This window comes from Moschus berezovskii, chromosome 20, assembly GCF_049115385.1.
Source record: "Moschus berezovskii isolate FMDL1 chromosome 20, NW_MosBer_1.0, whole genome shotgun sequence".
Classification (NCBI taxonomy): Eukaryota; Metazoa; Chordata; class Mammalia; order Artiodactyla; family Moschidae; genus Moschus; species Moschus berezovskii.
The window spans coordinates 54,504,321-54,520,915 of record NC_142479.1 but is presented as its reverse complement, the minus strand read 5'-3'; the positions used below and the strand labels follow the sequence as shown (position 1 = coordinate 54,520,915).

At 42.0% G+C, this 16,595-nt stretch overlaps 1 protein-coding gene across 1 annotated transcript in view; it reads left to right on the top strand.

Annotated features, from left to right (window-relative positions):
• The window catches only part of STAT3 (signal transducer and activator of transcription 3), a 69,086-nt gene that overhangs the window by 30,122 nt on the left and 22,369 nt on the right, over positions 1-16,595 (top strand). The window contains exons 2-4 of the mRNA XM_055407889.2: positions 6,134-6,284; positions 8,717-8,861; positions 9,427-9,525. Of these exons, the coding sequence (XP_055263864.1) occupies positions 6,157-6,284; positions 8,717-8,861; positions 9,427-9,525 (372 nt within the window). The 5' untranslated portion in view covers positions 6,134-6,156. The remainder of the gene's footprint in view (positions 1-6,133; positions 6,285-8,716; positions 8,862-9,426; positions 9,526-16,595) is intronic.

Sequence of the window (16,595 nt, the reverse complement as noted above, 5' to 3'; positions counted from 1 at the left end):
GAACTAGAGAAAGCCCTGTCGCAGGAAGGAAGGCCCAGCACAGCCAAAATAAATAAAGTTGAATAAGAAGAATGAGGGATAGTAGAATTTGGGGGGTTGCGTGTACTTAAGAGTGTCGTTAAAACTGTTCTTTCCCTCACTTCTCCAAGCTCTACTCCCCAGTAATTTAGTAGTACTTCTTATAATCTGGTTTGCTCATAGGGAACAAATAATTAGTAGGGAACTATAATTCAAATTCTCTTATATCTCAATGCCCTTTTTTTTTTTTTTTTGCAAGGGCCTGTTGGTTTCTGACTTTAAAACAAATATTTTATTGTTATCTGTAATTGAATATATTTGATTATTACAGTGAGGTTAGTTCAGATTGGGCACTCAAGTGTTTAATATTTTGTCTTTTTAGGAAACCCAAACTGGGTGTCTATACATATTGTGAAGGCAAATGTCTAGTCTTTTTTAAAAAAATTAGTTTTTTATTTTTGGTTGTGCTGGGTTGTTGTTGCTCACAGGCTTTCTCTAGTTACAGCAAGTGGGGGCTGCTCCTCGTTGCGATGCTTGGGCTTCTCGTTGCAGAGTGCAGGCTCAAGGGCTCACAGACTTCAGTATTTGCAGCATACGGGCTCAGCAGGTTCAGTTCCCAGGCTGTAGACTGCAGGCTTGGTAATTATGACACACAGGCTTAGTTGCTCTGCAGCATGTGGGATCTTCCTGGGTCAGGGATCGAACCCATGTTCTCTGCATTGGCAGGCAGATTCTTTTCCACTGTGCCACTGGGGAGGTTCCCAACATCTAGTCCTAAACTTTATAAAGGAACTGTTTGGATTTGTAAGCAACGAAATCACATATTTACTATCCAGGTGTACTTATTTTGAATTATTTTTATTTTTTGGTCACACCATGTAGCACGTGGTGTTCCCCAGTCAAAGGTCAAACCCATGCTACCTGCATTGGAAGTATAGAGTCTTAACTACTGGTCTATCAGAAAAGTCCCAGCATGATTACTTTTATAGTCTTGTAAAAATGTCTTCTCAAAAGGACTGGTTTCTGTAGACCATTTACATGTTACTTTTTACTTGGGTTGCCTTAGTCACTGGGCCTTTCCTGACAGCACAGAGGAGCTTAGTGTAGACAACAGATAAAATACAAGTATGAATAAATATGTTGTTTTAAAGGTAGGTATTTCTAATACCGAGTATGGCTAACATCCAAAGAGAAATCTGTGACACACTGCAAGGTGGAAAAGAAACTATCTTTAGATCTCTTTCTGTTCTGGATGTTTGTAGACACCTGGTTTTCCTCCCTCTCCTCACTTTCACCCCGATTCACTCACCCCTTGTAAATCCACTGGTGCATAGATGCAAAAAACAGGTGTTAATTTTAAAAATATATTTTATGGAATGATGTAATGAAGCCTTTTTTAAGTGGTCTTGACTTGTGGTTCTCAGTACATCCCTTGGTTTATTTAGATCGAAGTACGTAAATGAAAACTGTGACTTAGTGGATGAATCTTTTCAGCGATCTTTACAGTAATAAGTTCCCCATTAGACAGTAGTCGTTTGCCTTGTGACTTGTTGGTAAATTATCCCCAAGAGGCTGAGAAATTCCTGTTCTGAAAAGTCCAGAAAGTCTTTGGTGACTTGCTGTTTCATTTTTATTGTTCTTTTCTCTTAAGTTGTAGAAAACAGGATCAAACTTACCTTTCCTTTATCTGTTAACATTTGCTATATGTGAATCTTAAACAGATTTAAGTCCTGGAGAGGGACTTCCTGGTGGTCCCATGGCTAAGACTCCGTGCTCTCAGTGTAGGGGGGCCTGGGTTTGATTCCTGGCCAGGGAACTAGATTCCACATGCCCCTGCAACTAAAGATCCCTTGTGCCACAACTGAGACCCAGCGCAGCCAAATAAATAAATGTTTTTTTTTAAAAGTACACTTGAAGAGAATTAAAGAATGTATTGCTCTAAGCCAGCCACTGTATGGAATGAATTGCCTTCTCTCCTCTGCCTGGAGTGGTACCGGGCACTCACATTGTTGTGCAAATTTCTCTTTCTGATTCCGGGTTTAGTGAAAGTGGTTTTTAAGTCACGTTTAGAATTAGACTTAGAATCATCCCGTAGATAAATACTTTAGCTAGAATTTAGCGAAGTCCTTCAGATTAACTTGCAATTTGAAAAACCAGAATTGAGATTGTGAAATAAAGTGGACTTGAAAAGAAATTGTTTTGCAGTTAAGACAGTTACCACAAAGCTAATTGGCAATGGTTTCCTAGACAGTTTGGCTAATGATCTCTCTCTTTATATAACATTTATTTGGTTGCGTCAAGTCTTAGTTGTGTCACGGGCTGTGTCAGGTCTTAGTTATGGCACATGGGAGTCTTGTTGAGGTGTGTGGGCTTTCTCTAGCTGCAACTCATGGGCTCAGTTGCCCCAGGGCTTAAACCTGAGTCCCCTGCATTAGAAGGCAGATTCTTAACCACTGCACCGCCAGGAAAGTCCCGGCTAATGATCTGTTGAGGATCCACAGTTCTTATGAAGAGCAGTTGGCCTGTGGCTCCTATTAGTTAAATATGGTTAGTAGCTAAGCAGCTGGTAAGGAAATCACTGTTTGAGCCTTTGCTGAAAATACTACCTGCTCTTTGGCTTTCATTTAGAATGATTTTTTTTTTTAATATAAGAGAGCTAATACATTATTACCTACAGTGATTAGACTGAGACATAGAACATAACATTAAGTCATTTTTGGTCTTTTAATTTTATGGAAAATAAAATATTGATAGCTCATGTCTGGTTTAAGAAATAGCCCAATTATTGTACTAACTAGCACTAACTAAAATCACTGTAGATGGTGACTGCAACCATGAAATTAAAAGATGCTTACTCCTTGGATGGAAAGTTATGACCAACCTAGACAGCATATTAAAGGCAGAGACATTACTTTGCCAACAAAGGTCTGTCTAGTCAAGGCTGTGGTTTTTCCGCTAGTCATGTATGGATGTGAGAGTTGGACTATAAAGGAAAGCTGATCGCTGAAGAATTGATGCTTTTGAACTGTGGTATTGGAGAAGACTCTTGAGAGTCCCTTGGACTACAAGGAGATCCAACCAGTCCATCCTAAAGGAGATCAGTCCTGAATATTCATTGGAAGGACTGATGTTGAAGCTGAAACTCCAGTACTTTGGCTGCCTGATGTGAAGAGCTAACTCATTTGAAAAGACTCTGCTGCTGGTAAAGATTGAAAGTGGGAGGAGAAGGGGACGACAGAGGATGAGATGATTGGATGGCATCGCTGACTCAATAGACATGAGTTGGAGTAAACTCTGGGAGTTGGTGATGGACAGGGAGGCCTGGCGTGCTGCAGTCCATGGGGTCGCAAAGAGTCGGACATGACTGAGCGATTGAACTGAACTGAGCACTAACTAAAACCCAAATAACAACAGCAACCAAAACCCTCTGAGTAATGAATTAGAAATGAATCGGCAAACTTTCAACAATTTGTAATTTTTTAATGATGTAAGAGTTTGAAAATGCAACTATTCAGGCATGAAAGTGAAAAAGTGAAACTGTTAGTCAACTCTGACTCTTTGCGACCCCATGAAGTGTAACCTGTCAGGCTCCTTCCTCCATCCACAGAATTCTCTAGGCAAGAATATCAGAATGGGTAGCCATTCCCTTCCTCGGGGGATCTTCTGACTCGGGAATCAAACCCCAGTCTCCTGCATTGCAGGCAGATTCTTTACTGTCAGAGCCACCAGGGAAGCCCATGACTCCATGGTTAATCCAAAGTGAACAGGGATAGTGGGATGCTGCTTCATAGTTTTAATTTGGACCTTTAAGGATCAGACTGTAATGACTCTGTATTTGTATCCACGATCAGCAGTTAGTCTATTTTTTAATTGACTTATAACACAGGAGTTTATTATGAAAAGTTGTCTGTTTCTTTAAGTACTTTATTAGAACCACAGCTTTTGGATTACATAATCTGCAGTAGTGTCCAGCAAAAATAGAATGCAAGTCACATATGTAGTGTTAAAGTTTCTAGTAGCCACAGTAAAAGAAGTAAGAAGAAATAAATAAAATTCATCTTAATGGTGTATTTTATTTAGGGACTTCCCTGGTGGTCCCATGGTTAGGACTCAGCACTTTCACTGCAGGGAGCTTGGGTTTGATCTGGGAACTAAGATCCTGCAGACCATGCGGAGCAACCAAAAAGAAAAAAAAAAAAAAAGATAGTAAAACTTAATCCCGTATATCTAGAATATTAACATTTCTATATTAATGAGATATTTTACTTTTATTTTTGTACTGAGTCTTCAAAATTCAGTGTGTATTTTACAGCCTATATGGTTTGAAATGAGCCACATTTTCAAGTGCTCAGTAACCACATATGGCTACTGACTACTATATTGAATTATGTAGATCTACAGTTTTGTACATTCACATGAGACAGAATCTACATAAATTGGCATATTACACAGATTTCTATGCAAATCATGTCCTGAGAAACACAAGGATGCTTTTAGCCTAGGATGCAGGCAGATTTTAACTTGGTCCTAATCCAAGGTCTGTCTAGTCAAGGCTATGGTTTTTCCCGTGGTCATGTATGGATGTGAGAGTTGGACTGTGAAGAAAGCTGATCGCCGAAGAATTGATGCTTTTGAACTGTGGTGTTGGAGAAGACTCTTGAGAGTCCCTTGAACTGCAAGGAGATCCAACCAGTCCATTCTAAAGATCAGTCCTGGGTGTTCATTGGAAGGACTGATGCTGAGTCTGAAACTCCAGTACTTCGGGCACCTCATGCAAAGAGTTGACTCATTGGAAAAGACCCTGATGCTGGGAGGGATTGGGGGCGGGAGGAGAAGGGGACGACAGAGAATGAGATGGCTGAATGGCATTACCGACTCGATGGACATGAGTTTGGGTGAACTCTGGGAGTTGGTGATGGACAGGGAGGCCTGGCGTGCTGTGATTCATGGGGTCACAAAGACTCAGACACGACTGAGCGACTGAACTGAACTGATACATACCTTAGTCTTTGGCTACTGCTTGTAGTTATCCTGTACAGCTTCTTAAGATTGTTGTTATGTTAGTCGCTCAGTTGTGTCCAACTCTTTGCAACCCTATGGACTATAGCCCACCAGGCTCTTGTGTCCTTGGAATTCTCCAGGCAAGAATACTGGAGTGGCTAGCCATTCCCTTCTCCAGGGAATCTTCCCAGCCCAGGGGTCAAACCCAGATCTCCTGCATTGCAGGCTGATTATTTACCGTCTGAGCCACCGGGGAAGCCCAGTTCTTAAGATTACGTGGTCTTTATTGCTATTTCAATGACCCAAGCTATTCAGAAAGTGGATTTAAGGTGGTTAGCTGGTTTGCCTTCTTCTTCCTGAACATTTCTCTAAGGTATTCATGAACCTGGAGACAACTTGAATGCCTTGTCTTTAGCTTCTCTTCTTTCTCACCCCAGACTGAGAAATTTTAAAAACAAAATTACTCTTTTTTGAGTGGGAGAACCCCAGGCAGATCCTTGCTTATAGGTTTAAATCTGTAGTCTTTTTTAACTTATTATTTTATATTGGAGTATAACCTATTAACAATGTGGTAGTTTCTAAATCCGTAGCCTTGGAATTAGCTCTCTGTCCTCCCTGAACATCCGCATCCCACGTTTTGGTCTTAGTTCAGGTTTACTGTATTCATACCTCCCAGTCCACCTAAAAGGAGTGCCAAGTGGAAAGAAAGGAACTCATATCTGTGGAGCATCTGTTGTGTGCTGAGCTCTGAGCTGGATGCTCTAGAAATATTATTTCAGTAGCCCAGAGAGCTGGGGAGTATAATCTCTGTGTAATAAGAGGAAGAAATGAAATCTGGGAGTGGAGTAGTTTCTCAACTTCACATACCTCTGGGAGATCATGGATTCTAGAACTTGGCATCATGCCCACATTGTCATCTTGGTTTAGAAGAAAGCTGTGATGTGGCCCCAGGGGTAGAGATTTGAATGCATATGTATTGTTCTAAACTGGGTGGAACAAGTGAGAGCCTTTCTACAGCACCTTTTATCCCTAATCACAGACCCGATCCCTATGTTGGATAGATCATTTCCTCTTACTGGGGCTGGTAGTGACCATATGAACCTTTGGTTTGCAGTTGTGACCCCTGATTCCAGCAGAATGGCCCAATGGAATCAGCTCCAGCAGCTGGACACACGGTACTTGGAGCAGCTCCATCAGCTATACAGTGACAGCTTCCCCATGGAGCTGCGGCAGTTTCTGGCTCCTTGGATCGAAAGTCAAGATTGGTAAGTTCTTCTCAAGAAACTCCCCAAATTGCTAGGTTTTAGTTTGAGTCAAGAGACATGATCTGCTCTAACTTAACTCTTTGCTAACTATTTCATCTTAAGGCTTATAGTTGCAGGTGACGGGCCAAAAGAGATTGGAAAGTAAAGAGGTCATTTTAGTCCTGAAAAGCATTTTTACATTAGAAGTGCATCTGGACAGCTGTCTTTTGGCACACTGAAACATCCTGCTTGATGTTCAGTTCAGTTCAGTCGCTCAGTCATGTCCAACTCTTTGTGACCCAATGGATTACAGCACCCCAGGCCTCCCTGTCCATAGCCAACTCTCGGAGTTTATTCAAACTCATGTCTATTGAGTCGGTGATGCCATTCAACCATCTCATCCTCTGTTGTCCCCTTCTCCTCCTGCCTTCAATCTTTCCCAGCATCAGGGTCTTTTCAAATGAGTCAGTTTTTCGCAAGATTTGAAAGTAAAAAGTGTTACTGGTTCAGTCGTGTCTGACTCTGTGACCACATGGGCTGTAGCCTGACAGGCTCCTCTGTTCATGGAATTCTCCAGGCAAGAATACTAGAGTGGGTTGCCATTCCCTTCTCCAGGGGATCTTCCCGACCCAGGGGTTGAACTCAAGCCTCCCTCATTCCAAGCAGATTCTCTACCATTTGAGCCACCAGGGAAGTCTATTTTAATTTCATTTGCTTGATGAGATTCTCTGCATGTTCTGATACTTCAGGGACATGCTACAGATATTATTTTTTAATCTGGATGAGAATTTTGTCATGGATAACAAAAGGTTTGGGTTTGTACTTCTGATTCCTCTTTCATTAAAGAAAAGAGATACAGAGTTAGAGAAACAGACTCATTCGTAGAGGAGATAGGGGTTCCCTGGTGGCTTAGATGGTAAAGAAACCACCGGCAATGCAGGAGACCCGGGTTCGTATCCCTGGGTCAGGAAGATCACCTGGAGAAGGAAATGGCAACCCACTCCAGTATTCTCACCTGGAGAATTCCATGGACGAGGAGCCTGGCAGAGCCTGGGATCGCAAGAGTTGGACACAACTGAAAGACTAACACTTGGTCATAGAGGAGATAATGGTACAGAATCCCAGCAACTCTTTCCTTCACTTTAATGTATTCAGATCCACCTTTTAATTTTGGTTTAATTCAGGCCCATGACCTAGTTTTTCCAGAATTTGATGAGGGGCCAGAGAGGTGATTCAGTTCAGTTCAGAGATGTTGGAAATAGGCCATCCTAAAGGAGAGTGAAAAGGTTGGCTTGAAGCTCAACATTCAGAAAACGAATATCATGGCATCTGGTCCCATCACTTCATGGGAAATAGATGGAAAAACAGTGGAAACAGTGTCAGACTTTATTTTTTTGGGCTCCAAAATCACTGCAGATACTGATTGCAGCCATGAAATTAAAAGACGCTTACTCCTTGGAAAGAAACTTGTTATAGTTGCAGGTGACGGGCCAAAAGAGATTGGAAAGTAAAGAGGTCATTTTAGTCCTGAAAAGCATTTTTACATTAGAAGTGCATCTGGACAGCTGTCTTTTGGCACACTGAAACATCCTGCTTGATGGATGACCAACCTTGATAATATATTAAAAAGCAGAGACATTACTTTGCCAACAGAGGTCCGTCTAGTCAAGGCTGTGGTTTTTCCCGTGGTCATGTATGGATGTGAGAGTTGGACTGTGAAGAAAGCTGATTGCCGAAGAATTGATGCTTTTGAACTGTGGTGCTGGAGAAGACTCTTGAGAGTCCCTTGTACCGCAAGGAGATCCAACCAATCCGTTCTAAGGGAGATCGATCCTGGGTGTTCATTGGAAGGACTGATGCTAAAGCTGAAACTCCAATACTTTGGCCACCTCATGCGACGAGTTGACTCACTGGAAAAGACCCTGATGCTGGGAAAGGTTGGGGGCGGGAGGAGAAGGGGACGACCGAGAATGAGATGGCTGGATGGCATCACCTACTCTGTGGACATGAGTTTGAGTGAACTCTGGGAGTTGTTGATGGACAGGGAGGCCTGGAGTGCTGTGATTTTTGGGGTCACGGAGAGTCGGACACGACTGAGCGACTGAACTGAACTGAACTGAACCTGGGATTGGTTATTTGCTACTGAAAATCTGACCATAGAGTTGACTGAAAATTTAAAGGAAAACAGCATATGTGATCATTCAAAATTTGATAAATAAAGAACTATGACAATCGCTTAATAGTATCAAAATAATTGCTGGTGATTTTAAAATCAGTGACATTTATGATTGCTGAGTAAGATGCATCTAAAATGGTGAGTGGGTTAAAGCATCAGGTTTGCCTTGTTTTTCCCTTCTTCTTTATGGTGATTTCGAGTGCATGCCTGTGCATGTGTGAGCGTGTGTGTGTGTAGGTTTCAGAATGATTCTTTATCTTTAACTTCCTTTTTCTAGGGCATATGCGGCCAGCAAAGAATCACATGCGACTTTGGTGTTTCATAATCTCTTGGGAGAAATTGACCAGCAGTATAGCCGCTTCCTGCAAGAGTCCAATGTTCTCTATCAGCACAATTTGAGAAGAATCAAGCAGTTCCTTCAGGTGTGATGAGAAACTGAACCTGCAGAGAAGGGTTTTAGCTTTCTTTCCTGAAAATGTTTCTTTCTCACTTGGTTAATTAATAACCTATCTTATACTTTAAATCCAAGAAGTTACCAGCCCTTTGAGTATTATTGCTTGAAATTTACTTGGTTGGTTCACTGAAATAATAATGTGATTTTTATGTTAATTATATTATGTTAGTATGCTAATAACATGATGGTAACAAGTTCAGATGACTAGGAAGATGGCTCTTACTTTTCAGTGTCAAAGGCTTGGACACTATAACGGGATACTCCTTGACAAAGTCAGTCACCCCCCTGTAAGACCAGGATAACTCACTGTCCAAAGACAGACGACCAAGCCTACTCTCACTGCAGTACTGCTCATCATGACTGCCTTGCTTCTTCTCTTCGTCACTTCACCAGGCTCTGATGCTCTGTGGTTCCATGTAGTAAATGTAACACTTTCCTAGTTTATTAGGAAGTTAGCTTTAAGTTAGCAAAGTTCGGTCCACATCTCCTGAGTCTGCTGCTGCTTTTCATTCTCTTTGTCTCCTCACTTACAGAGCAGATACCTTGAGAAACCAATGGAGATTGCCCGAATTGTGGCCCGTTGCCTGTGGGAAGAGTCCCGCCTCCTCCAGACTGCAGCTACTGCAGCCCAGGTGAGGCCTGGGAAGAAACAAGCGCTGTTGACATTTGCTTCCTTCGTGTGTACGAAGATGTCCTTGCTTTTTGACCTCCACAGTAGTGGGTGTTTGGGGGTTTTGTTTTGTACAGTAAAAATAACTTTCTCAGCATATACAATGCATTCTTCTTTTTAAGAAAGACTTTATTTAATAAAACATTACAGAAAATTACAAGGAGGAAAGTTTTAAGAAGAACTGAAAGGTCACTCGCTCCTATGTCCATTTTCTCTTCCCAGGAAACCAACATTAATAGTCTGGATTACATCCTTTCATAACTGTCTCCAGGCTCCTATAAACTATAGAAAACACATGCACACACATAATATTTAAATTGGTTTACTTCTCCGCATCTTGCATTCTTTTAATTACATCATTAAATCCTTCTAAGTCAAGTAGTTTAAAGCTAACTCACTTTATTTGCTGCATAATATTCTGTAGTGCATATTTGCTACGTATTCTGTAGTACATAATCTATTATTGTCCCTTCAGTAGACTTCATTTCATTCTGGTTTTTTTTTTTTTCTCCTCCACTAAAAACACTATCAGTTCAGTTCAGTCGCTAAGTCGTGTCCAACTGTTTGCGACCCCATGAATCACAGCACGCCAGGCTTCCCTGTCCATCACCAACTCCCGGAGTTCCTCCCTATATATCTTAATATATTTATGCTATGTTTTCTTTACTACAGATTTCTAGGCATGGGATTGTTAGATCAAGGGGTGGGTGTGTGTATGTAAAATATATAAAATTTTATAGATAGTTCTGGGTTGCTTTCCCCAAACGCTGTAACTGTTCACACTTGCACCAGGAAGAATGACAATGGACTATTCTTGGGAGCCACCTTGGGGGTGGTTTGGGATTGAGTCATTCAGGTTTATATGTATTTCTCTTTGTGGTTGGGCTTCCCTGGTGGCTCAGAGGTTAAAGCGTCTGCCCCCAATGCGGGAGACCCAGGTTTGATCCTTGGGTTGGGAAGATCCCTGGTGAAGGAAATGGCAGCCTACTCCAGTACTCTTGCCTGGAGAATCCCACGGATGGAGGAGCCTGGTAGGCTACAGTCCACGGGATCTCAAAGAGTCGGACATGACTGAGCGACTTCACTTCACTTCACTTCTTCACTTCTTTGTGATTAAGTTTGAGAATAACCTCCCTAGAGCTAGAGATACAATTAACTTAGAGAATAGAGATTATATGACCCTACAGGCCCATTGAGGGACCACATATTGATATATGATAGTCATATCCATCTCTCTAGATCATCTAATCTATTATATATCTATGTGTGTCCTACTATGTGCTAGTTATTATGACCCCCTGCTCTAGAGGAGGTTGTGGTCTGAAACAGAAAATCAAACAACTTTATAATGCAGTGGACTTTCCAGGCAAGAATACTAGAGTAGGTTGCTGTGCCCTCCTTCAGGGGATCATCCTGACCCAGGGGTCGAATTCTCTCCTATGCCTCCTTCATTGGAGGTGGGTTCTTTACCACTAGCACCACCTGGGAAGCTAATGAAAGATATACCAATTATTAAAATATATTAAAAAAAGATGAAAAAAGTTGATTTAACCATAAAAATATATTGAAAAAGACAGAAAAATTACACTCTGTATCCCAGCAAAAAAGCCAATAGGCCAGATAGTTTAGAAGTTTTAACAAACCTTTGTGGTATAAATTGTTCCATTATCATTTAACTCCTCCAAAGTGCAGGGGAAAAAAAGATGATATTGAAATAATGCTAATATCAAGACCTAAAAGACAGTGTAAATTTAAAATGGTTAGGATTTTTTAGGGAGTCTTAATGTAATTCATTAAATTAGTAAATTAAGGAAGAAAAATTGTATTTTTGTTAGATGACAAAATTTAGTGTCCATTCTAGATTTTAAAAAGTAAAGAAATTAACAACAACAAAAGAAAGTTTGTCAGAAATGTGATACACAATGGTGAAGCACCACAGTAATATTGTTAAAATAGTTACAAGATTGAGGGTGCCTCTTGCCACTGAAATTTTTCTGAAAGATCAAACCAATGTAATAAGACAGAAAAAGGGACTGTAAATGTTGGAAAGTAAGAGACAAACTTTACGTGAAACAAAACAACACAACTATTGGAACTAACAAGAGCTCAGAAAAGTGATTGTGTGCAAGGTAAATATTTTAAGAATCAGTAGGTCTCTTAGAAATAGTAACAATAGCGTTTCATTACATGCAGATGTAATGGAAGATCAGCTTCATAACAGGAAAAATAAATTATATGATATGCATATGTTATTGATACGTGTGAAAAAATGTCTGGAAGGATATATTTGTTATTATAACCCCGTGGACTGTAGTCCCACCAGGTTCCTCTGTCCATGGGATTTCCTAGGCAAGAAAACTGGAGTGTGTTGCCATTTCTTTCTCTAGGGGATCATCCTGACCCAGGGATCAAACCCACTTCTCCTATATTGACAGACAGATTCTTTACCACTGAACCACCTGGGAAGCCCCAGAAAGATATGTACCAAAGCACTGATATTGTTGGTTACAGGAGACTTTCTTATTTTCCCTGAGGGTTTTTTTTGTTTATTTGGCTGATTGGTTGTTTTTTTTTTGGCCTTGCTGCCTGTGGGATTTTATTTCCCCAGTCAGGGATTGAACCCACACCCTCTGCAGAGAAAGCGCAGAGTCCTAACCACTGGACTACCAGGAAATTCCCCTGAGGTGTTTTCTTTAATAACCTCTAATTGGGGATTTTTTTTTCTTTTTCCCTTCTTTAAAAAAAATTATGGTAGCATACACACAACATGAAATTTACCTTCTTAACCATTTTTAAATATACAGTTCCATTAGTGTTAAGTTCATCACATTGTTGTACTTCTCCAGAAATTTGTTCATCTTGCAACATTAAAATTCTGTACCTATTAAACAATAACTTCTCATCCCCCTGGCATCACCATTCTACTCTCTGTCTCTATGAATTTGACTATTCTTTGTTGTCGTTGTTCAGTTGCTGAGTCATGTCCGACTCTTTCCGACCCCATGGACTGCAGCATGCCAGGCTTCTGTTTCCTTCTCTGTCTCCCGGAATTTGCTCAAACTCATGTCCATTGAGTTGGTGATACCATCCAGCCATCTCATCCTCTGCTGCCCTCTTCTCCTCCTGCCTTCAGTCTTTCCCAGCATCAGGGTCTTTTCCAACAAGTCGGCTCTTCACATCAGGTAGCCAAACTATTGGAGCGTCATCATCAGTCCTTCTAATTCAGGATTGACTTCCTTTAGGATTGACGGGTTTGATATCCGTGCTATCCAAGGGGCTCTCAAGGTCTTCTCCAGCACCACAGTTCAAAAGCATCAATTCTTTGGCACTCAACCTTCTTTATGGTCCAACTCTCACATCCCTGCATGACTGCTGGAATAACCATAGCTTTGACTATACAGACCTTTGTTGGCAAGTGACGTCTCTGTGAATTTGCCTGTCTTAGGTACCTCATTTAAGTGGTAACATACAGTGTGTACCTTTTTTGACTGGCTTATTTCTCTTAGCATAACATCCTTAAGGTTTATCCATGTTGGAGCATGTTTATCCAGAATTCCCTTCCTTTCAAAGGATGAATACTATTCATTGTGTGGTTATGTCACATTGTGTTTATCCATTCATCTTTATCCAAGTGTCAGTGGACACTTGGGCAGCTTCTATCTTTTGGCTATTGTGAGTAATGCTGCTGTGAACATGAGTGTGCAATTTTTTTTTTTTTTTCTTTTCAAAGACAGAAACGGGGATTTCCCTGGTGATCCAGTGGCTAAGACTCCAAGCTCCCAATGCAGGGGGCCCGAGTTCAACCCCTGATCAGGGCACTAGATCCCACATACTGCAACTGAGCGTTTGTGTACAACAACAGAAAGATCCAGCATGCCGCAGCTAAGACCATGCTGCGTGCCAGGTCACGTCAGTCGTGTCCGACTCTTTGTGACCCCGTGGACGTGGCCCACCAGGCTCCTCCGTCCACGGGATTCTCGGGCAAGAATACTGGAGTGGGTTGCCGTGCCTCCCCTCCAGGGAATCTTCCTGACCCAGGGACCAAACCTGCGTCTGTTACATCTCCTGCTTTGGCAGGCAGGTTCTTTACCACCAGCGCCACCTGGCAACAGCCAAATGAATAATTTAAAAAAAAAAAAGACAAAAATATAGCAGGAACAAAGAAGAAAGAACATCTAAGTCTAACTGAGAGAATCGGAGAAGGCATCAAGGAGAAAGGAGAAGTCGGGTTTGAGCCGAGACTCAAGGCTTATCAAATGAGCATCAGACAAATGGTAAAGAGACCACACCGTCGGCAGAAAGATGATCATGTTCAAACAGGAAATTGGAAGCATATGTATTCTTGGGAGAAGTGTAAAAAGTTCAGCATCTTATTAGGTAAAGGAAGATAAGATGGTCAGAGGGCCACATCATGAAAATCTAGTTAGTCATGCCTCAGTGTGGCCTCAGAAGAGCAGTTTTACCACCGGGGACTTGGGGCCAGACTGCCTGTATGTGAATCCCAGAGCTCCGCCACTTGCTGTGTAACCTTAGGCAAACTGTTTGCTCTCTTCTCCTCCATTGGGGAAGATAATTGTACTGACTTCATAGAATTAAATTAATTCCTACATGTAAAATGCATAGAACAGGACGTGACACATGAATGCAAGATAAATGTTAATTGTTTTCTGTTTGCTGCTGCCATTATTATCACCAAGTCTGTACGAAATGGGACCCACTAAAGAATTTTTATTTTTGGCTGCACCACACAGCATGCAGGATCTTAGTTCCCTAACCTGGGATCAAACCTGTGCCCTCTGCAGTGGAAGCACAGAGTCTTAACCCCTGTACCACCGGGGAGGGCCCTCCACTAAAGAATTTTACATAGAAAGCTGGTATGCTCAGATGCAGGTGAGGGGCTAATACTCATCGTTCAAGACTCTGAAGTAAGAGAGGTTAGCAGATGGCACTTATCTGTGCATCACTGGGGCTTGCTGTTTGTGGAGAACTTTTATGTTTGCATACTGTACCATAGGATAAAAATAATCAACTTAAGCCGATTTGGATAGAGGAACCAACTTAGCATGGGAGTTAGAAAAGCAGGAAGTGTCCCAAGGATGTTCCCAATTGTGTTGATTGGGGCTGGCAACCAATGCCCAGGGCCCAAATCCAGCCTGCTATGTTGTTTGTTTCTTTATTTATTTAAAATTGAAGGCTAATTACAATATCGTGTTGGTTTCTGCCGTACATCAACATGGATCAGCCATCGATATACATATGTTCCCTCCCTCTTGAGCCTCCCTCCCACCTTCCATTCCATCCCAGCCCTATAGGTTGTCACCGAGCCCTGGTTTGACTCCTGAGTCATACAGGAAATTCCCACTGACTATCCATTTTACATATGGTAGTGTATATGTGTCCCTGATACTCTCTCCATTCATCCCATCCTCTCCTTCCAACCCCCCTCCCACCCCATGCTGTGTATTTTTGCAAATGAAGTGTTTTTGGAACACAGCCACACACGTTCACCTGTGCACTGTCTCTAACTGCTTTCATGCCGCAATGGCAGGGCTGCGTATTTATGACAGAAACTGCAAAGCCAAAAAATTTACAGTATGGCCCTTAGAGAAAAAGTTTGCAGCCCCATGCTACAGAGCTAGCTCAAGCCAGGTCTCACTGTTGTTTCGTCTGTTGACATCGTCTGGCATATTCCCACCTGTCTTTTGTGGGTAAGGCCCTGGGAGACCAATGGGATGTGGTCCCTTGTCTCCCAGGCTCTCTGTCTAATTGGGTAATAGGTGCACAAACCCTTCAGGTGAGAAGAACGTAGAGGAGGATGTTGAAGTTGAGTAAGCTTTCACAATGGAGCAAAAACATTTGTACTGAGTTCATGTGTGTCAGTCTGAGTGAGGTGGCGCTAGTGGTAAAGAACCTGCCTGACAATGCAGGAGACATAAGAGACTCAGGTTCGATCCCTGGGTCGGGACAATCCCCTGGAGGAGGGCATGGCAACCCACTCCAGTATTTTTGCCTGGAGGATTCCATGGACAGAGGAGCCTGGTGGGCTACAGTCCAGAGGGTCACAAAGAGTTGGACACGACTGAAGCAACTTAGCACGCATGCCTGCATGCACACAGTTAGGTTGAGTAGACAGGGTGCGGGGAGTCAGTGTGGAAACCTGCTGTGTGCAGAGAAGGGTGGGGAGTTTGCCGTGACTGAAGCACAGGGAGGGAGGATTTAAGTTCTTCTTGGACTGTGTGATGCAGCTCTCTGTGCTGGGCTGAGATGCTTACACCTGGAAGCAGGGGGACACCGTTTCTGTGGGTGAGAACTGATCACATCCGTTTTCCTTCTATAAGTGCAGTACCAATTTAGAAATAGACCTGGGAGAACTTCCCTGGTGATCTAGTAGTTAAGACTCCTCGCTGCTAGTGCAGGGGGCACCGGTTCAGTTTCTGGTCAGGGAATGAAGATCCCACATGCCATGTGACGCAGCCAAAATATAAAGAAAAAATTTTTCAAAAAAAGAAACAGACCAGGAAGTTGACGCCAGATGAAACAATCAGCTGTATTGTTGGTAAACAGGACTGGAAAGCATGACTTGGATGGATGACTGTAGGGGTTTTACTTTTATTTATTTATTTGTGTGTTTAAAAAAATTTTTTAAACTTCTTATTTTTATATTGGAGTATTGTTAACAAAGTACAGCAAAGTGATTCAGTTATATGTATATATATATATGGGGCTTTTCAGGTGGCTCAGAAGGTAAAGAATCTGTCTGCAATGCGGGAGACCTGGGTTCAATCCCTGGGTTGGGAGGATTCCCCTAGAGAAGAGAATGGCTACCCACTCCAGTATTCTTGCCTGGATAATTCCAGGGATAGAGGAACCTGTTGGGCTATAGTCCATGATGTGGCAAAGAGTTGGACATGACTGAGCAATTAACACTTTCACTTTTCACTTCATGCATGTATCATTTTTCAAGTTCTTTTCCCATTTAAGCTATTACATAATATTGAACAGAGTTCCTTGCGTTATACAGTAGGTCTCTGT